At 36.5% G+C, this 23,558-nt stretch overlaps 1 protein-coding gene across 2 annotated transcripts in view; it reads left to right on the top strand.

Moving 5' to 3' along the window:
- ANKRD13C (ankyrin repeat domain 13C) overlaps positions 1-23,558 on the top strand; it is a 68,075-nt gene that overhangs the window by 15,139 nt on the left and 29,378 nt on the right. For both annotated transcript variants that reach the window (XM_012722749.1, XM_004679115.2), the window contains exons 2-6: positions 13,998-14,039; positions 16,585-16,689; positions 19,136-19,221; positions 20,676-20,721; positions 22,874-22,940. In XM_012722749.1, the coding sequence (XP_012578203.1) occupies positions 13,998-14,039; positions 16,585-16,689; positions 19,136-19,221; positions 20,676-20,721; positions 22,874-22,940 (346 nt within the window). The remainder of the gene's footprint in view (positions 1-13,997; positions 14,040-16,584; positions 16,690-19,135; positions 19,222-20,675; positions 20,722-22,873; positions 22,941-23,558) is intronic.

Raw genomic sequence — 23,558 nt, 5'->3', positions numbered from 1 at the left:
GGGTCAGGAGAGGTCTGCCACGCCATGTGGTCACCTCCGGGGCAAGCGGGAATCGAAGTCATGCGGAAGTGGCTTTTAGCTTCTTAGTGCTGTGCTTTAACACGCTGCGCCACTAGGGAGTGCCTCCCCTTGCTTTTGATTTCCATGCATCAGCTCTTAAAATTCTCAGCTCTTTGTTTCGTTTTGTGTTATCTATAGTTTTAAATATCCTCACTAGAATGTGCTTAAATACCAGCTTTTAAATAGGGTTTCTGCTATTGGTGCCCCTGAATGAATTGAGAGGAAATGCAAGATAGTCGTTTGACCTTTCCCATACTAGATCTGGACACACCATCGTTTAAGGATTAATAAGCAGAAAAAAAGCATTTAGGGATCTTTGAAAGATACTTGTTATATATATTTTTAAAGATTCATTTGTTTATGCATACAGAACTGGGGTGGGTATAGGCCAGATATGCAGGGGCTGCGAGAGGATTCACCAGACAGTGGGGAGCAGAACAGGCCGACTGATGGAGTACAAGCTGAAGGGAGCAGTGGGAGGGTCAGAAGAGGTCTGCCAAGCCATGTGGATCACCGTCAGGGCAGGGATTGAAATCATGCGGAAGTGGCTTTAGCTTCTTAGTGCTGTGCTTTAACCTGCAGTGCCAGCCCCGATACTCATATTTTTATGAAAAAGTATCACTATATGTATCCTGAAGATATTGTTAAGAATAGTGTGAGTTAATTGGTGGTGGGAATTTCAGGGGGAGATCATACATCGTACAGAAATGAATATATTTTTAAAATTAAATAAAAAAGAATAGTATGAGTTATAAAAAAGTTTAGAAAATAATTGCTTTGTTTTTTTTGTAATATGTAAAAGCAATTTGCTCTGTAAAGCTGTTATATGATAGTGTGAAGAAAACAGGCCAAAATTAGACGATGCTGTGAAATTTTTAAAAAATGTAACTTCAGGAAAAAAATTTAAATTAAATGCAATAAATAAAATTTGACAGTATAGAAAACAGAATGAATGATGTGTAAAATTCATTTGAAAACATAGGAAAGGAGGAAAATTGAATGAAAGAAAAGTTGTAAGTATGGAGTATATACTTAAATATTTTACTTTAACAAATGAAATTTCCAGAGGATAACATGTGGATCAGAAGTAATACTCAGCTTTATGAATGAAGAAGGACACACTTTTGATCTAAAACTAATTCTTATTTCAAAGTTAGATAGTCATAATATATTGTAGGGATATCTTGGTGATACCTTAAAATTAAGAATTCTACTCATATCAGTATAAAGAGGGCAAATGAATATTGGCTTCTTCAATGTAGGATTGTTTCTAGCTAGGTTTTCATTTGTAGTAGCCACAGCAACATTCTAGAAAATAGACTAACCCCATGATGTTATTCCTGAGCATGATTCATAGTATTCCAGATCATAACTGGTGACTTCAAGTGACTAAATCAAGAAAGAAGTTATATAGGAAAAAGACTTATCATGGGCATTGAAACCAGCTAACTATACATAGTTAAGTCTAATGATTATAGCAAGTATGATTACAATTGAGAGCAAACTTCAATTTTGCTTCCAGTATTAAATAGCAAAAGGGGTTGAATCACAGCACTATGAGACTGTCTGTAGCCACTGCAGTGGCAAGTTCAATCACCAGCCAGGGAGGTGACTCAGAATGCGCAGCAGAGCTCTGCTGTCTCACCCACTGCTCCCCTCAGCAGTGTATTTCAGTAGATCTGCCTGTTCTGCTCCCCACTCTTTCTTTGGTGAATCCTCTCATGCTTCCTTCTCACCTCACCTCCCTTTCTACCACAGTTGGATTTTATATTAAAGCTTTTAATCTCTTCATTTGATACTTTATGCTAGGGTAAATTGTAGTGGTGGGACAAATACTTCACATTATTAGGTAAGTTTAGTAGTATCTCTGGCCTCTGCCTTCTAAATGCCATTAGTTTCTCTATTCTCCAATGTTGACAGCCAAAAATGTGGCAGACATGGCCACATATTTCCTGGTATACAAAACTGTCCCTGAATGAGAAACACTAACCTATGTGGTAGAGAATATGTGACCCCCCCCACACTATAAACTTCAAAGCAATGTTGAGTCCAATAGTTACAGTTTCCCTCACCAGTTCATGTACCTTCTTCAGCCTCTGCCCCTCAAGTTAAAAAAGAGAATAAATTGCAGGAAAAGACCCTGAGCCAGATAGGAACAGTGCATCCTTCCTATAACAATACTCTAGGTGGATATCACATTAGTTGGGTTTGAGTCATGTGTCCCTCTTGCCTGTGTACTTAGGCATGAGATTTATTAGACAAGGAACAAGGAAAAATAGATCTAAAACTGTAACTGCAATGACTAAAGGGAAGAAAAGAACTTTATTAGATACACCTTAAGAACAGTTAAAAACTGGAAATTTTACTGTAAGTAGTAAAAAAATATAAATAGCAACATATGTTGATAAAACCAAGTTTGAGGTAAAAATGATTTTAGAATGCTAAGAAAGTAGCATTTTGATAGAAATTATGATCATTAGTGCTCATAAAATTATCACATCTTTATGAAGCAAAAGTATCAAAGAATAGGAAACAAAATATTGCAAATACACAGAAAATTTAACAGATAAAATCAAAGTAGGATTTCTGCTTCTAGTAATGAAGCATAATCAGGATTAATTTTCTTTAGAAGCAAATGAGAATAAAATAGTCTATTCATGACACTGGACCTCTAACAAGGTAGAAATAATTACTGTTTCAAGATTTGGAAGAAGACAAATACAATTTAGATCAATTTGCATAGTAGCTTTTGTTGAACCCAGAAGTGGTTAAGAGGTTGTGCAGCACCTTTGACAGCCTCATTGAGCTAAGAGGATAAAGATGGAGGTTAGAGCCTACCAGGCAAGGAATAAACATGAAACTTTTTGGGTTAGGAATGGTAAGAGCTACATCTTAAAGATAAGTATAAACCAAAAGTAAAATAGTTCTGACACAGGCCAAAGCACAGCCTTGAGTGATCTGTGAGGAGAAAAAAAGGCTAATCTTTGTATTAGTTGAGCCTGGAGTCTTGTACCCCAGTGACATGTTGGAAACTAGGATTGTTTCTGAAGGACATGTTTCTTAGGCTTTAAATTTTTTATATAAAGAGTAAATACTATGTATAGCATATAATTAAAGATGATCATCATTGTGAGGTAAATGGACAATAAAATGAGAACCAGGAAGAAACAGATTCAGAAGAGTTTCATTTATTATTTTTAGACAGGGACTTTAAATTACAATGTTTATTATGTTATTGTAAATAAGAGACAAGTATTTTAATAAAGCTGGAAGCTATAAAAGTTGAAGGCATGTATTTGAAAAAGAATACATAGAAATTCTCAAATGGAAAAATATAACACATATAAAATTAGATAAATGGACTTAACAGTTCAGACCCTGAAAAAACAGAATTCATGATCTTGGGTATGGGCCAGAGGAAAATAAAATGTGGTGATGTGGATCTAAAATGAAAAGTGGAAAGTAAGAGCAACTTGACAATTGTAGATAAAATAGATACATTTTTTAAAAAAGATTTATTTATTCATACAGAACGAACTAGGGTATAAGCCAGAGGTTCATGGGGCAGTGAGAGGATTCACCAGAGACAGAGTAGGGAGCAGAACAGGCAAATCTACGAAGTACACTGTTGAGGGGAGCAGCGGGCAGGTCAGGAGAGGTCTGCCGCACCATGTGGTCGCCTCCAGGGCAGGCGGGGATCGAACTCATGCTGAAGTGGCTTAAGCTTCTTAGCGCAGTGCTTTAACCCGCTGCGCCACCAGGGAGGGCCTACATTTTTTAATTGAATAAATAATTGCTATTTGGTCAACAAAAAATGGTAAATAATTCAGAGTCATTAAGTTACTCAAGCAGAATAATGAATTCACATAAGAATTGAAAAAAAAAGCCACCTCAGTTGCAGTGGGAAAAATCATTATTTTCAAAGGAACAGAAGAAAAAAAATGTAGCTCAGTAAAAATGGAAACCTTAAGCCCATACAGAATGGAGAGGAAAATAAATTACCAATCAAGAATTATACACCAAATACATTATCATTCAATATTTAAGTCTTACTGGTATTTTAAAAAAAGCCTGGGAGAATTCACTTGTCAGACCATCACTAAAGAAATACTGAATAAAAATGGTATCTAGGGCTCTCCCTGGTGGTGCAGCAGGTTGAAGCACAGCACTGAGAAGCTTAAGCCACTTCAGCATGAGTTCGATCCCTGCCTGCGCTAGAGGAGATCCACATGGCGAGGCAGACCTCTCCTGGCCTGCCCACTGCTCCTCTCAGCAGTGTGCTTTATAGATCTGCCTGTTCTGCTCCCCACTCTGTCTCTGGTGAGTCTTCTCGCCCTCCGCATTTCTGGCATGTACCCCAGTTCTGTATGAATGGATAAATAAATCTTTAAAAAAAATTTTTTTTTAAAAATTAAAAAAAATGTATCTAATGCAGAAGAAAAATTGTTCTAGTGGAAGATTAGAGATATAAAGGAATGAACAACAAAAAATAGTAAACTTAATATACTGATGCTATAAGGTAAAATATAGTTTTCTGTGTGATTTTCTGCATTGTAAATTCTTTAACATCAAGCCCCTTGTGGCTAGCTCTGTGGATAAAAGATGGCCACAAAGTCTTGATCATTCCATCCATCCCAAGGAATAATTTATTTTTCCATTCCTTGGAAACTTGGACTTGCTTTGTGTGACAGGCAGCCTCAAGTTTGTCCCAGTGATCCTCTGACAAAGGGAATATGGTAGAGATCATAAAATCTGAGGGTAGCTCATAGGGATACTGAGGTTTCTGCTGGATTTTGGCTCATTCAATCAAGGGCAGCTTAAGCCTGAGAAAGACCTATGTGCAGAACTGTGTCTTCCTGCCCATAGTAAGCATCAATTTGCTAAATGTATGAGTAAGCTAAATGGGAAATGGATCTACCAGTCCCAGTCAAGCTTTCAGATGAGTGCAGCTTTGTCTGACATTTTGATTGAATTCTAATGAGAGCACAGCTTGAGCCACCTAGCAGAAGTGTTGTAATTCCTTACGAATCTTCAGAGATTGTGAGAGATATTTATTACTTTAAACCACTTTGGGAGGTTGTTTATGATACAGCAGTGGATAATCATTTATACCCTAAAACTGATTTTAAGCAATAGAATGCAGCCTGACCACAGGCCTTAAGGGGACAGATTTTACTTTCTGGCTCTTTGAAAATTAGTCTTGATGCTTTGGAAATCCCAAACCATATGGACAAGTCATATAGATGGGTACTGAGGAATGCAGGGAGATAGTATCAGGTGCCACAGTTTGTTATCACCTGCCGATTCTGTGAGTGAGCCACCGGTGAGCTTCTAGCTGAGTCTTATACCACATGACCATGACCACAATCACTGTTAAGAATGAAAGAACCACATAGTTCAGTTCAGTCAACTCAGTGAAATGTGATAGATAGTAAAGTGACTCGTTTTAAGTCTCTGAATATTGGGGTAACTTATCAGGCCGTATTATTTAACTGAAATACCTAACATCTGGAGTAAATTTTTTTTTTTTTAAAGATTATGTATACAGAACTGGGGTACAGGCCAGAGGTGGGGAGGTGAGGGCATTCACTAGAGACAGAGTGGGGAGCAGAACAGGCAGATCTACTGAAATACACGGCTGAGGGTAGCAGTGGGCAAGACAGGAGAGGTCTGCTGGGCTATGTGGATCACCCCCTGGCCAGGGATCGAACTAGTGCTGCAGTTGCTGTGATAGCTTCATAGTACTGCATTAACCCACTGCATTAACCACCAGGGAGGGCCCTGGAATAAATGTTTCTTGAGAAATGTCTAGTGAATAAATGATGACCCTTGTGCCTCAGCTGCCTGTTCTATAATTATAGAAATTACACTATTCTGTGCCTTATAGTCTGTGTCTCCTTCTCTCTGTGGTATATGGCTATTTCCCTGACCGCCACGTTTCCTCACATGACTCTTCTAGGCAGACTCGAGTGTCTGTGGCATCTCGCTCCCTCGTGTCCATGACAGTTCTTTTTTTAATGTGGCATTTAAGGCTCTAGACACATAGTTCTCATTAAAAGATGATAATAAAAATTTGTGGTACAGTGTCTGGCAAAGGTTCAAAGCAGTTATCCTTTATGTCAGAACCTCTCTCACTGGTTATGTGTCCGGCCACCTGCTGCCAAAAATACAAACCTAAAGGGACTTTGGTGCAGGAAAAAAAAAAACTATTCTAACCAACAGGGGAGAGAGAGGGTACAATTATTGATTGGTGGGTGGGGACAAAGGGTCACCACCTAGCCAGATGGCTGGCTTCTGCACCAGCTCCAATGAAAAAGAGCAAGCTTATATGTAAAAGGGAGCAAAAAGCTCTCTTTTAAAGGTTTACAAAATGGCAGCTCTGTACTGTTCCACACTCAGGACATTAGGGGCAGTGTTCTGACCATGTCACTGTCCAGGTATCATGCCCTCCTGTTTGAGTAATGCCAGACATTAGAGGGTAGAGTATGTCCCCTCAGTTGCACTGGGCAGCTCTAGCAGTTTCTACAATTTTACAATTTTTTTGTCACCATTTCTGTGGTGATGAAAATCAGAAGTCTAGATGTTTGGGATGTGGTCTCAAAAGATAATTTTCTGCAGTCTCAGAACTGTCGAGGCCTATTTCTCCAGACTTTGTCAAGAATGGGAGAAATGTTTGTATGAGGACTGGATTTAATTGCACATTGCAGGAAGAAGGGAATCCAAGTGAGAGGCCTTGGTGCTGTAATCTTGGTTCTCAGATTATGTTCTAAGCCTGCTGGAGTCACTGTTTTCGATACCAGCTGGAGACTCCATGACCAGGTGGCAGTTTGTCTTAGCCCTTGCTACACTGTGATGGTAGTAGGCAGCAGGGGAACCTGATCCCAGCGAAGCCCTCACCAGCTAGGTGTGTATGGGGTGTCTGCATCAGGTTTGAGCCATCCAAACACCTATGAATACTCAGAGCACATACTGTGGTGCTCAGGTTCAAGCCTGCTCCTTGACCCCCTCACTCAGCAGAACAAGTTGAATGACTCCATTGTCTGCTTGTGCACTACAAGCCTCCTAGACATTAATAATCATGGGTTCAGTCTTATGCATGAATCCCTCCATCCAGGTCCATCTTGGTCTTGGAGCAGTTCAAGGTTTCTTTCCTGTTAATTTTTCTCCTAAAAATATTGGTAGCTGCTTGCTTTGCAATGACCAAAACTAAAAAATGATCAGAATCTTAAGCAAGTTTACCCTTGGCTGACACTCAGGGCAGCTTGGATCTGACATAAATGACAAACATATCCAATTTTGTAATTATAAGACCAGACATGTTTCATGCCAAATTAGTTCTCACAAAGCATCTATACCAATTTCCATTTTGGATGCCCAAATAATGAAATACAAAGGGAAGGTACACTGAAAAACAACACACAGGCACAGAAAAATCTAGATGCCATTTTACAAATGGTGGACCTTGGAAGGACAAATCTGTATAAATAATAATGCACACATACATCCCAGAAAAGCTGGACAAAGCAAACTAAGCCAAATGATACATGTAACTGAAAAGAATTTGCGCAAAATGAAAGCCAAATTCCCCAAACCAGAAACATACTCCCAAAAGAAACTTATGAATCAAACCAGATTTTCAAAAATTGACCAAATCCACAAACAGAACTGCACAAGGCCAAAGCCAGATTCCCTAAAGCAAAGGCTGCATCCACATCTGTCTCACAAAACAAAACTTCTAACCAAAATCAAATTTTACTGCACAAAAATGAACACAAAGTTGTTGAGGCAGTGCACTGTAGGCAAGACATAAGCCTATGTGCTCCTTCTTAGTTAATTGGCCATGAATGTAGGTGTGTTTCAGTCACAGCACCCCAAAACAACTGGACCATAATGCCATTGTTTCCTGGTCAGGGAGCCAAAAAAAGTGTTTCTGGACAAATAGTCTAGAAACGTCACCAGATCAGTACCTCTTTATCTTCTACAAAAAACGCAAACAAAGGGACTTCGGTGGAGAAAAAACATAACAATTTTAACCAACAGGAGGTGGGGAGGGAGAAGGTTCAATTACTGACTGATGGTGTGAGGTGGCCTTGCAGCAACTGGCAGGTTGCAGGAAGGCCTACTAACCAATAACGTATGAGAGGGAGAACTGGCAAGGAGATAGTGAGGGAGAAGGTCCAGTTACTAACCGTTATTCGAAGGTGGAACCAGATACAGGACCCAGCTCATTGTGGTGGAGGTCTGCTGCTGCTGCTCCAGGGGTTGGGGTCTCCCTTCACCCTGTTTGATGAGGAGGGCAAATGGTGGAGACCTACCACATGGCAGATGGCTGCCTTCTGCAGCATCTCCAGTGAAAAAGAGAGCAAGTCCTTGTGTGTTGCTCTGGGTTAAAGACTCACAAAATGGCCGCCCTGCTCTGCCCACTTCCCAGCATCCTCCTTGCTCAGGAGGTCAGGGGTTGAGTTCGAGGTAGCACTGCCTACGTGACAGTTCGGCCCCCTAATCTGCACTGGGCTTCTCTAATAGTATTTGAAAATAGCATGTAATTCTGGATCGATGAAATAAAGTTAGCATTGAGGTCATTGTATTGCTCTGAAGAAGGATAAGCATTAGACTTTGATAAATCAAGGCTTTACGTGTGAAATCTAGAGAAGTGCTGTGTGATAGGAATATGATGTGAGTCATATGTAACTTCAATTTTATATAGTCTCATAAAAAAAATCAAAAGTAAAATTAGATTTAATAGTGGCTTACTTAATTTAATCCATCCAGATCATTTCTTCATTATATTGGTCAACATGAAACATAATTGAGATCTTTTACATTTTCATTTTTCATAGTAAGTCTTCACAATCCCACTATGGTATATCGTAATTCAGATGAGATATTGTCAAATGCTCAATAAGTATTGGGTGGGATAGTACATCTCTAGGTTTATAAAAGAATAATAAAATTGGTCGTCCCTGGTGGCGCAGCGGGTTAAAGCACAGCACTGAGATTCTAAAAAGCCGCTTCCGCATGAGTTCCGATTCCCACCTGCCCCGGAGGTGACCACACGGTAGGGCAGACTTCTCCTGACCCGCCCGCCCGCTGCCCCCCTCAGCAGTGTACTTCGTCGATCTGCCTGTTCGTCCATCTATCTGTTCTGTTCCCCGCTCTGTCTCTGGTGAAGCCTCTCACCGCCCCTGAGCCTCTGGCCTGTACCCTAGTTCTGTATGCACAAATAAATATTAAAAAGAAGAAGAAGAAGAAAATCAGAAATTGTATACCTTCCAAAAAATGAAAGAGTGAAATGGAATGATGAAAGTGATTAACTTAGAAGAAGGTGAGAAAGGTGAAAAAGGATACTAAAACTGGCAGGATGAATGCAAACATGAAGCAGATGGTTAATTTCAATCCACTGTATCAGTAGTTATAGTATATGAAATCAGATTGAATGCCCTAGTTAATCAAGTTTTGTATATCTGAAAACACTCTCAAATACTTAGTACTTGCAATTGGAGACCTATCCAAAATATTCAATAAATAAAAGTTGGACATATTTTAAAAATCGATGCAAATATCATTTTAAAATATTTGATATAGTATTTTTAATTTACTTTTAAGAATTGGGGTACAGGCCAGAGGTGCAGGGACTGCAAGAGGTTTCACCAGAGACAGAGTGGGGAGCAGAAAAGGCAGCAGATCAGTGAGGGGAGCAGTGGGTGAAACGAGAGGTCTGCTGTGCCATGTGGATCACACCTGGCGGGGCGGGGATAGCACTGGCACTGAAGAGGCTTCAGCTAGCTTGCAGTGCTGTGCATTAACCCTGTGTGCCACGAGGGAGGGCCCTAAATGTGTTTTTCTTAATTGAGTTTAAAGTTGCAAAACTGTATATAATTTAGGGGTGTAGGGTCATTTTAGATACATGTTACTACTTCACACTGACCATCTGAACACTGGTTTATCTTTTACTGTAATCCACTAGGCCCCCTCCTCCGTTTGCTCTCCCTCTTCCACCCTTCCCCTCTAGTAGGTTCAATTGTGTAGTCAGATTTCTAGGTTTGTTTTGTCTATAACTTTGTTTTGTTTTTCTATATTCCACTCCTGATTTACTTCACCTAGCATAATCTCTGTTTCTTTCATGCTTTTACAAATGGAAAGATTTCTTTATATCTGCATTATAAATACAATTTGCTACTACTCAGAGATAAACTGCTTAATTCATCTGACTTTGGGCAGTTAAGCTGTTTTCTTTAACTTGGCTATTGTGAATATTGCTGAAATGAACATATGAATCCATCTATCCCTTTGAATTAGTGTTTCACATTCCTTGGGTAGATAACCTAGGATTGGAATTACTGGACCCTGTGATATATGTGTTTTTTATATTTTTGAGTAACCTCCATGCTGTTTTCCATAAGGACTAGACCAGTCTATATTCCTACCACTGAGGGTTGCTTTTTCTTCATATCCTTGACAACTTTGTTATTTCTGATCCTTTTTTATATGGCCCATTCTCTCCAAGGTTAGGTAGTATCTCCTGTGATTTTGATTTGCATTTCCCTGATGCTAAGTGATCATGCCCTTCTTGGCCATGCGTATGCCTTTGGAGAAGTGTCTGTTTAGCTGTACTATCATTTTTTGATTTATTTGTTTTCTTGTGTTGAGTTCTTTATAAATCTTGGCTTTAACTGCTTTTTTAGATATGAGGTTGCAAATATTTTCTTCTGTTCAGTGGGGATACACTCTTGTTTTATTGATAGTTTCTTTTACTGTGCAGAAGCTTTTTTATTTGATTTTGTCCCACTTGTTTATTTTTGCTTTTGTTTTCTGTTGTTGGAATTAGGTCCCGAAAGACATTTTGGAGTCAACATTGCAATGTCTTGTCTGTTTCCCTTCTATGTATTTTTTAGCTTCTGTCCTTGCATTCAAGTCTTTAATCTATTTTGAGTTAATTATTGTGTGTGGTATGGGAAAATGGTCTAGCTTCTTTCCTGTCCCCCCAGCCCCCTGTCCAATTCCCCAACATCATTTGTTGAAGAGATTTTCCTTTCTCTATTGTATGCTCTTGGCTCCTCTGTCACATCATCACAATAGTTTTAAAACAGAAAACATTTTCTGGAATAGGTATACCTCATGATAAAACTGTTCCTTGAATCAAGAGAATATAAATGTTTGGTTATACTTAATAGCATTGGTTAAAAAATACCAAGCAAAAATTGCTAAAACTATAAGATATAGAAACTCCCAGTTATATTGGGAAATTTTAATATTCCTCTTTCTGTAACAAGACAATAAGAAAACAGTAAGGGCCCTTCCTGGTGGTGCAGTGGGTTAAAATGCAGCACCATGAAGCTTGCTACAGCTTCTTCACCTCTAGTTCCATCCCCAGCTAGGGAGGTGACCCACATAGCCCAGATCTCTCCTGTCTTGCCCACTGCTCCCCTCAGCAGTGTACTTCCTGGATCTGTATGTCCTGCCCCCTGCTCTGCCTCTGTGAATTCTCTCACCATTCCTGTACCTCTGGCCTGTACACTAGTTCTGTATGCATAAATAAATAAATCTTAAAAAAAAAAACAGTAAGGGGCCCTCCCTGGTGGCTCAGCGTGTTAAAGCACAGCACTAAGAAACTAAAGCCACTTCCGCATGAGTTCTATCCCCGCCTGCCCCGGAGGCGACCACATGGCGAGACAGACCTCTCCTGACCCGCCCGCTGCTCCCCTCAGCAGTGTACTTCGTCGATCTGCCTGTTCTGCTCCCCGCTCTGTGTCTGGTGAATCCTCTCACCCTCCGCATCTCTGGCCTGTACCCCAGTTCTGTACGAATAAATAAATAAATCTTAAAAAAAAAAAACAGTAAGAATATAAAAAGTATGAACAACACAATTAGCAAATGAATCTAGTAGATTTCTATGAAACACTACACCCACCAACTGCAGCTCACATGTATAGAAAGCATTTACAAAAATTGACCAGGCTTGACTACAAAGTAATTCTCAACATTATTTCAGAAGGTTGAAATTAGACTGAGTCTGTTTGTTGATCACAAAGCAATTAAACTAGAAGTTATTAATGGAAATGATAAAGATATAATAGGAAAAATCATCTAGGTATCCCTTTAAAGAGAAAAAGCAATTAAGTTTATTTAATTTTCGAATTTAAATTTATTTTACCTGATTCAACGAAGACAAGATCATAAAAGAACAGGAACTATGGACTTAGGAAAACTAAGTAGCAACTTTGTTCTTTAAAAAATACAAATTAATAAATCTCAGATTAATCAAAAGAAGAAGAAATGTATATGATTAAAAATATGGCATGGGCCCTCCCTGGTGGCGCAGCAGGTTAAAGCACAGCACTAAGAAGCTAAAGCCACTTACGCATGAGTTCGATCCTACCCTGAGGATATCTACGTGGCATGGCAGACCTCTCCTGACCCGCCCTCTATTCCCCTTAGCAGTGTACTTCTCAGTCTACCTATTCTGCTCTGGTGAATCCTCTCACCACCTCTGGCCTGTGCCCCAGTTCTGTATGCATAACTAAATAAATTTAAAAAAAATTAGAACATATTCTTATACCATTAAATCATTAAATCTTTTTTTTAAAGATACTGTGAATAAAATATATTCCAATTATTGACAATTGCTAAAGACAGTAGCTCAATAATAATAATGTTCACTGAGGATCTTAAAAGTGCCCATCATAGAAACAAAATATATAAATGTGTGGTGATGAATGTTAACTAAACTTACTGTGGTAATTATGTGCAATATGTGCTTATATGTTAAAAATTTTAATTAAAAAATGTTCACTTAAAGGAAACTCAAGATTAGTTTTACAAATCTAGTTCTAAGCATTTAGAAAAAATATCACTAAAACCTTTCCAATTACATTACCTAATTTTGTAAACAACTGAGTGTGAAACTCTTGCCTAAGATAATGCTAGCTGTGCTTTATTGGCAGGTTTCTGTAATTGCAGGTATTGATTGCTATACTAAACTTTTTCTCAGGTTTTCATTCACAAATGCTTACTGATAGTTTTATGAATCAGATATGAACTGAAAGCATTTACATAATAATGCATTATATGTGTGTGTGTGTATATATATGTGTGTGTGTGTGTATATATATATATATATATATAAACAAAATATGCATCTGGTCTTCTTGAGGTTAAGATCTAATTAAAGAAACAGGTTTTTCCACATAAAATTAAAAGTGCAGTTCAATGTGGAAAGTACTACAATAAATAATGCTTTGGGAGCAGCACAGTATCTAAACTCTGAAATATGCCAGGCAGTTGGGAAAGGAACGTTTAGGAAAGACTGGTAAATTATGTTTAAAAACATGGGAAACCCAATTTATTGGAGGATTTATGTAGTTCAGATGCAAGCTAGGGTAACAAAGAAGATGAGAGAAGGGAGGAAGGAAAGGACTTAGCATCTTTTTTATGCTATTTATATTGAAAGGCAAAATATGGAGCTTTTCCAGACTTTTAGGTGAAAGTATAATATTGTCCAATTTTTGTTTTAAAATTATTCTACTATACCTTTAGAGAAGAGATGGAAATGGGGCAAGTTTGGAGGCAGGGAGATTGATAGAAGACTTCTAAATAATTTGACAGCTGGTTGGGTTTTGACATATATCTCCAAGGAAGAGAATGGAGTAGGCAATTAAATTGTTTACTGAATGAAAAATGAATGCTATGATAGAGAAATTGTAGCAAAGGAAGCACTGAAATCTATTTGGAGGAAAACAATTCTTTTGGTTTGTTGGATAGAGAGGAAATAGGATTCATTGTATGTAGGAACCATGGCATCCTTCTGCCAGATAAGCAGGATCATTTTGCAATCACAATACATTTGCTTAATATGTCAGTGACATTTCTGAAGGAGCTGAAACCACTTTTAAGGATTTTCCTGTTTTTGCACTAATTTTTTTTATTTTTTATTTTAGGAAACACTCCTTTACATCTCGCTGTGATGTTAGGAAATAAAGGTTAGTATATAATTTCTTTTTTCTGTTCATGCCAGTATTTATAATTTCAGAAGACTTTTTATTTCTGATTGTTAGGGTTTAATTATTGTAATCTTTTAATATTTGAAGAGTTTACATGACTTTGTGATAAAACTATTTTATATATCTAAACTCATAAGACTACCCACTTAGATAATTGTAAAAATGTAATACTTATTCTTTGACTAAAAATTTTCAGAAATATTCAGATGATTTAAAGAATTTACTCTTAAAGACTATTCTTAAATGCAAAACCAAAGCAATTATCTAGATTTCCAGTCATATAGGAAAGTACTCCATGTAACTGATTGGCAAGCCTTTGAGATTTTAAAGACATATTCTTAAATTTTTAAGCAGGATAGTGAATTTTGTTAAAACATTTTTTTCCCCTAATGATCTTGAAGTTTCATGAACATGTTACTCTTATATAGTGTAATATAGTTATTTCTGTTATCTGATTCACCTTTGAAATATCCCATTTGTTCTAAAAGAGTCTTTTATAGGTTTTATATTGAGCCAAGGGCCAAAGTTTACTCTGGGTCATTTGGTTATGATTTTGTATTTTAACTTTAAAAAGTTTTTTCACTTTTTCCTCATTTGTACCTGACTTTCTGAAGAGTCTTGCACAGTTAATTTGTAGAATGCTCATTTCAGATTTACCTTCTTATTTTCTTGTGATGTTATTTTTGTTCCTCTTTTTTTTTAAGATTTTTATAGTTTTTTTTTTTAAGATTTATTTATTTATTCGTACAGAACTGGGGTACAGGCCAGAGATGAAGAGGGTGAGAGAATTCACCAGAGACAGAGTGGGGAGCAGAACAGGCAGATCGACGAAGTACACTGCTGAGGGGAGCAGCGGGCGGGCCAAGAGAGGTCTGCCTCGCCATGTGGATCTTCTCCAGGGCAGGCGGGGATCGAACTCATGTGGAAGTGGCTTAAGCTTCTTTGTGCAGTGCTTTAACCCACTGCGCCACCAGGGAGGGCCCTCCTCTATCTTTTTATTACATTGAAAATTAACTCTAGAGACTTGATTAATTTCAGGCTCAACATATCTAGAAAGAATAATACACAGATGATTTTATGAATGTTCTTTGACATCACATTAGGAAACCCTAAGTTATCCTCCTACTCTTAACTCCAGTTAAGTCTGATCACTTGTTTAAAATAGTGATTTCTAGACGTCTGCCCTGTTAGGCACATTTTTCTCTTTGCAACTAGCAATCTTGGGATGACACTATGATATCATTAATCTCCTAATACCCAGTACATATTCTTTTACCCGTGACTTTAGTATTCAGTGAGATCCAACCCTATTGTGGTAGCATTGTAATGTACTTGATTTTCTAATTTTTTCTTCATTTATTGATTGTAATTCTCCTGTATAGAAGTATTCATTACCTGCCCTCTCTTATCTTTTGATATTATTATGGACCCATTGATTATTTTTTTGTTAAATGTGCTATAACTAGTCATTATTCTTTTGGGTGCTCAACTCCATATTTGCCAGATTTAAACTGACGATTTAAACCAGCACCTTTGACCTTTTGATATGACTTTTTTTTTTTTAAAGAATTTTTTTATTTGTACATACAGAACTGGGGTACAGGCCAGAGACTCAGGGGCGGTGAGAGGCATCACCAGAGACAGAGTGGGGAGCAGAACAGGCAGATGGACGAAGTACTCTACTGAGGGGAGCAGTGGGCGGGTCAGGAGAGGTCTGCCGCGCCATGTGGTCACCTCTGGGGCAGGCAGGAATCGAACTCATGTGGAAGTGGCTTTAGCTTCTCAGTGTAGTGCGCCACCAGGGAGGGCCTGATATGACTCTTTTAAAAAAAAAAAAATTGGCTGTATGTTACTGTAGTGATATAGATTTCTCTTGTTTTGGTCAATCATTTCATCATGATCGTCACTTTGTTTTCAGCATGTTTGCCCCTGAAAGCAAAGCTAAAATTAACACTTTTTTACATGTGTTTTTATAATTACTAAAAGACTTCCTTAGTTACCTCTGTGAAGCTTCTTTGTTTATTTTACTCCATTCTGATAAAATATCTTGCTTGGCATAAACATTCCTTTTATTAATAGGAATAGTGATAAAGTGATACTAATCTTCTTCACTTGCATTACACTGTCATTCACACCCTTTTTTCCTTCTGAGAACTTACCATTTTATATATATAAGAACTTCCACTGACATTTTAAATATACAAATCCTCTTTTGGGTTTTATTTGATAGTATTGCATTATCTTTCAGACTATGGAAACATTCTCAAAATATTATCAAGAACAATTACTAGGGCACCTAATTATTTCTCTGTAGAAATCTAATTTTCTTTAGATGTTTTTCTTAATTTTGAGGCACTGAAATAACCCAGTTTAGATAGATGGATTAAAAAGACTTCTATTGTGTAGTATTTATTTCAGAGTTTTATTATATTAATTGGCTTTTTGAAGTTTGCCATTACTTTTATATTTAGAGACTCTGAATATTACATGCTATTAGTGATATTATTACCACTTTGTATTTCAGAATGTGCCCATTTACTTTTGGCTCACAATGCTCCAGTAAAGGTGAAAAATGCTCAGGGATGGAGCCCGTTGGCAGAAGCCATCAGCTATGGAGATAGACAGATGAGTAAGCAATATATATATATTTGATATGTATTCAAAAACTAAAACATGATACATTTGAAGCATTTTTAATTTAGCATAGCTTAATTTACTATGAACCTTTACAATTTACAAACATATGAATTATTTGTGACTTAACTGAAATATTGGGTAGTACACAAAAATAATTAAGGAATCATGTTTGAAAGTCCTCTAAAACTAATTTTATATTTTTTAGAAATCATTGTTAATAAAATATGGAAGTGCGACTACTGATCCCCCAAAAAATACTGGTACTTTTTTTTTTTTTTTTAAAGATTTATTTATTTATGCATACAGAACTGGGGTACAGGCCAGAGGCTCAGGGGCGGTGAGAGGCTTCACCAGAGACAGAATGGGGAACAGAACAGGCAGATCGATGAAATACACTGCTGAGGGGAGCAGCGGGCGGGTCAGGAGAGATCTGCCACACCATGTGGTCACCTCCGGGGCAGGCGGGTATCGAACTCATGCAGAAGCGGCTTTAGATTCTCAGTGCTGTGCTTTAACCCGCTGCACCACCAGGGAGGGCCAATACTGGTACTTTTATATAATTGTACTCTGAATGGTTTTTTTTCTGTAAGGAATTTTCAATGTTATTATTTTTTTTTGTGAAGTCTCATGGAACTTTTTAAAAAAGATTTATTTATTTATGCATGTAAGAACTGGGGTATATGCCAGAGGTGCTGGGGTGGGGGTGAGAGGAATCACCAGAGACAGAGTGGGGAATAGAACAGGCATATTGACTGAAATATACTGCTGAGGGGAGTAGCTGCAGGTTAGGAAAGGTCTGCCTTGGTCCCTGGCTGGGGACAGAACTGGTGCTGCAGTGGCTGTGGATTACATCACAGTGCTGTGCGTTAACCGGTTGCACCATCAAGGAGGACCCTCTTGGAAATCTTTTCAGCTATTACTGTATATAGTTTTCACTGCCTGTTTAATAATGTTAGATCATTTTATGTAATTTATTGAGAATCTATAGTCAATAGTAATTTATTCAGTTAATGAAAGAATAAATGGTTTCTGTTTTTCATTACGATAGTTTTTCTGCCCAGGGTTTGAATTTTTTCTGTCCTTTTCATTCAGCAGAGGTCTACTTTATTTTGAATGCAACGTAGATTGAACAGAGATTTAATAAAGTAGTTGAACTTTTAGTTTATTTAACTTTTAGTTTACTTACAGTTAGTAAGTAGTACAGCTTGGGGTTGTACTTGGGCAAATATGTATAGTTTCCAATCTTTTAATTATTAAGAAAATACTATAGTTTTCAAGTTTTGTTAGACTCAGAAGTTGTTTTCACTGATAGACAGACTTCATTTTTGTATTTACAGAGGCATTGTGAGAGACAAGAACAGATATATACCTGGTGACAATTGCGGATAATTATATTTTTGGAAAAGTGGGGTTTTTTTTTAGCTAATATAAAGTTTTTTTTTTTTTAATTATTACTGTAGTTTATTTTTACATCATTTTGTGCCTTTTCCCATCTCAATTGTAATCCCTGTGGACTTCCCATCAACAATTCATCCATGTGCCATCACCATAGTCTATGTATTCCCCTCCCCCATTTTTGATCCCATTCCTGTAAAATATCTCTAGTATATAGTTGTTCATTACTATTATTATTTTTTTAAAAGATTTATTTATTTGTGCATACAGACCTGGGGTACAGGCCAGAGGCTCAGGGGCGGCAAGAAGCTTCACCAGAGACAGAGTGGGGAGCAGAACAGGCAGATCAACGAAGTACACTGCTGAGGGGAGCAGCGGGCAGGTCAGGAGAGGTCTGCCACGCCATGTGGTCACCTCCGGGGCAGGCGGGAATCAAACTCATGATGAAGTGGCTTTTGCTTCTCAGTGCTGTGCTTCAACCCGCTGCGCCACCAAGGAGGGCCCTCATTATTTTTTTCCCCTTGGTCCTTTATGCTTCTGCTATGAGTGAAACCATTGATATTTTTCTTTTTCTTTCTGGCTTATGTCACTAAGCAGGATCCCGTCCAGCTCCATCTATGTTGCTGCAAAAGGCATTATTTAATCATTTTTTGATCACTGAGCAATATTCTATTGTGTATATGTACCACATCTTTCTAATCCAGACATCTACTGGAAAAGTGGGATTTTAAAGTTCTGCTGTTCTTGAGATCTTTGAGATCAATTTTACAATAGGACATTGTATCATTTGATCGAGATTGATATATCTTTGTTAAGTCAGGTAAATTCTTACTGATAATTAAGCTTACTAGAACTAGTGTGAGTATGTTATAAGTTGATGTGGAAGCATCTTTTTAAATTTTCCTTGGGGATCATAACAGTTTACCAAATTCTTATTAATTTAATTACAATATACATATATTCTTATATCTCTGTAAATGTACTAGTGATATTTTCAAGCCTGGTAAATTTTATTTAATATATTTTTTTCATTTACACTTTAGTTACAGCTCTTTTAAGGAAGCTTAAGCAGCAATCCAGGGAAAGTGTTGAAGAAAAGCGACCTCGATTATTAAAAGCCCTGAAAGAGGTAAGTTATATTTCTTTGCTGATTTTGTACTTAAAGAGTAATTGTCACTGTATTTTTCCACACTTTTTTTATCAATAAATACAGTATTACTTTCTCAGTTATAGTTAAGATTCAAGAAATGATATGAGATCTGCTTGAGTTAAGCAATAATGACATAAAGTAACAAAATACTTTGATTATAATGTATATGTGTAATGTTATGGGAACTATTTACTTTGAACTAGGAAGGTAGATAAAATATACTGACTTCAGTATGTTGGAGGCGAGCTCGAACATAAAAGGAGGTACCTCCTTTTATGGCAATACTTTTACTTTGACTTTTGGGTTGGAATATTCTCTAGTAGCTACTGCTACTGCTATAGCAATAGTTTGCATCTTTATTACCTAACAAAACTTGTTTTTGTCTATCCTGCCTCATGATGTTAAGAGCTGGTGTGCTGACACAGAAAGAGAGGTTTATTCTTCATTATTCACATCTGTATTTTTCATGCCTCAGAGAACTGTGGGAGAAAGATCTATCATAATGATTATCTTCTCATATGTATACTTTTTTTTTAATTTTGAGATCTTATAAATAAAAGTTTTGTTGAGTATATCATATTAGAATAGTTTCCTGAATATAGTCTCTGGTGTTTAACTTCTGATTTGTGAAATATTTTCTTTGTAAATCTCGTATGATGACATATTTCATTTATTAGACTTGTATTACCATTTTGTAGAAAAAATTCTATTGTGATGAGTCCATTTTTAGACTATAAAGCTATACAAGTAATCATTTTGGTAGTCAATTTTAATAACACTTGTAAAGTTATTAACTATCTTTATAGTACTATTACTATTTTGATTATACTGAAATATTTATTGATACAAATGTATATGCCTATTAACTTCAGATATGTTCCTACATAATTTAAAATGTTCTTATAAAATCTATAGTAATACATGTTTTTTTGTTGTTAATAAGTAGTTTCTGTTACTTTTATGTTTTATGTAATAGCCATTTTTTGGTGTGTTATTTATCCAGCTTCAAACTTTGAAATTAGTTCTAATTCCTGTCTGTAGAACTTTTATGATAACATTTTTTATTTTTATTTATTTATTTTTAAAGATTTATTTATTTATTCATACAGAACTGGGGTACAGGCCAGAGATGTGGAGGGTGATAGGATTCAGAAGAGACAGAGTAGGGAGCAGAACAGGCAGATGATCAAAGTACACTGCTGAGGGGAGCAGCGGGCGGGTCAGGAGAGGTCTGCCTCGCCATGTGGTCACCTCCGGGGCAGGTGGGAATCGAACTCATGCGGTAGTAGCTTTAGCTTCTCAGTGCAGTGCTTTAACCCGCTGCGCCACCAGGGAGGGCCTTATGATAACATTTTTTAAAGCAAAATATTATGTGAATGTAAATTACTATTAACTAAGGTACATTCAGTAATTATTCATATTTCACTTTTCAGCTAGGTGACTTCTATCTAGAACTTCACTGGGATTTTCAAAGCTGGGGTAAGAGTATGCTATGTTTTGGTACAAAATATATTTGCATGCAAGAATGTAAGTTCAAAAATAACTTTTATGTAGATTATTACATAACAAATTTGATACTGGTCCTAAGAAAAATTAATGTTGAATATAGTGATTACAAAATCGTGTAGAAATATGTTTTCTAGCCTAATTAATAACTTACATGGTTCCTATTTTAAGGTTAAAATTATCTAATGAAATTATATGGAAGTAAATATAGCTAGTTTAGCTCTATTGACATTATGTCAGATTTTGTTACTGATAGGCCTGACTTGTCATTGTGCTTTATTTATCATTCAGAAGTCCAAATGTCCTAGAATACAGGTCAAAAAAGTGGTTTGTGATAGCTTTGTATAATAAAAGAGCTCCAAGTTAGCGTGATCTAAAGCATGAATACTAATTTTTCACTCTGCTTTTTCTGCATCTGAGTAAAGACTGCAGTCCTGCGTGGTGACTGCAAACTGGGGTTGTCCCTGGAGTATGACTCTTTAACTGATTCTCTTATTGTTAGTGGCCTAAAGTAGTCTATTTATTTTGCTGAACAAAATGTTTTAAAGTATTTTAAAAGTTACATTTCTATGTCAATATAAACAGATGGAAAAAGAATAGAAATGAGGGCAGTCACTCTTGAATTTATGTGTATATCTACCATTATAAACACATTATAAATCTTGGGTAATCACCAGAAATCTGGAAAACTGAATTCCAACTAGTAAGCATGAAAGAAGAACTTTGATCACTTACATATATTAATGTACTCTTCAACTTCTATGATTTCATATTATGAAAAATTTTATTAGAAAATGATTTCTTGTATTCTTTGATTAGGGTAACACTTGGTTGATGTTCTCTCTGGGCAGAAACCTTTTCTAATTTTTGTACAATACAATGTCTAGAAGATGGTCTTCAATGCTGGAAATAATTTTGGACTAAATTAATTTTCATGACCTCAAAAAAACAGTGATGTCGTAGGTTAACTTTAGTGATAATTAATGTCTGGAAAAAGGCAACTAACAATTATTACCAGTTACTTTCTCACATTGATTTATTATCCATTTTTAAAACACTGATTTTTGTAAAATATGCTTGTAATATTTCTTGTATATATGTGCACACTCTCTTGCATATACACATAAATGTGACTTTAATTTCAAGAATTTTTAGTTTCACATTTTTTCTTTTTTGTATGTGATAGTTTACATAGTCTATAATGCAGAAGTGCACATCTGTAGAGTAACTCTTATTTTCCCATTAATATAAGTAATGAATAAAGTACTAATTACATTAAGTAATAAAAAAAAACCTCATCATATAACTTATTAATCTGAACAAAACTGGAATGTATTTATACATAAGTAATATCATTTTATTTTATACATTTTGAAACTGAGGTATGGGGTATGACTAGATCACATATTTAGGATACAAGTGCATATTCTACTGTTTATTCTAAAAATGTTTCTGTTATACACATTACTTTTCTGCTATTTAATCAAATTATAGTTAAAGAATCAACTAGGATCTAGGGTCATCTGGTTACTTATTCAAGAGAGTTTAGTTACCATAGGGCATTGTTTTTTTCATCTATAATAATCTCTTGCAATATATATTTAAGAATACTGTTATATTGACTTTGCTATTTTTTTTACATATTTGCAAAGTATGCAGCAATATCAATTAGATAATAGATATTTGAAGCTGTTTTAAATTGCTTTGTATATTATTCTTTTAAATGGAAAACTATTATTACTATATTTTTTGTATTTATGCCTACAAGAACTGGGGTACAGGCCAGAAATGAAGGGGTAAGAGGACTCATCAGAGACAGAGTGGAGAGAAGAACAGGCAGATTAACTGAAATACACTGCTGAGGGGAGCAGTAGGTGGGTTCAAGAGAGGTCTGCCTCCCCACGTGGGTCTCCTCCGTGGCCGGGGATAGAACTCATGCTGTAATGGCTGTGGATAGCTTCATAGTGCTGTACTTTTACCGATTTCATCACCAGAAAACTATTATTTTAAAGGAAATTTTATAATTTTTGTGAATTGGTAGAATGTTTACACTATTCTTTTAATCTGAACTTTTATTGTTTCAGAACTTTAAATTTTTTTTAACTTTTTCTTTTTAAAATTACAGTGCCTTTACTTTCCCGAATTCTGCCTTCTGATGCATGTAAAATATACAAACAAGGTATCAATATCAGGTAAGGTGATTTGATTTTTTTCTGAATAACAAAAACTTGAGGTTTAGAGGAAGCTTTTCTCTTGCATAATAATAACTTATCTTTGGATTAATATTTTTTAAACATACTCGAATGTATTCACAATATTTAACTTCACTTGAGATATATTATAGATAAGAAACTAGAGATAAAATATTGACTAAAGTGAAGGTGGTATTCTCATTTAACTACAAACTGACATGAAGGCAAGCATAGTGAAGGTCATGATAGAATACTGAGAAGGTTTAAAGTGGTCATCTTCCTGATCTTGACTTTTTAAGGAGTTAAGGGAAATGTAAGGAAGAACCAATTCTCATCCTTTTTTGCCTCCCTTCCTTTCCTTATCTATCCACCCATCTGTCTATCTCTGTTCTACTCAGTCATGTATTTATTCTAACGAATACTTATGGCTAATTTTTAAAATAGTATTTAATTTTTAAGATTTACTTATTTATGCATACAACTATACAAGTACAACTGGGGTGTAGGCCAGAGGTGTGGGGGCAGTGAGAGGATTCACCAGAGAGAGAGTATGAAGCAGAACAGGCAGATCAACAAAGTACACTGCTGAGGGAAGCAAGGGACGGGTCAGGAGAGGCC

This window comes from Condylura cristata, unplaced genomic scaffold (assembly GCF_000260355.1).
Source record: "Condylura cristata isolate star-nosed mole 26May11 unplaced genomic scaffold, ConCri1.0 scaffold00008, whole genome shotgun sequence".
Taxonomy (NCBI): Eukaryota; Metazoa; Chordata; class Mammalia; order Eulipotyphla; family Talpidae; genus Condylura; species Condylura cristata.
This window is presented reverse-complemented; position numbering and strand designations above follow the sequence as displayed.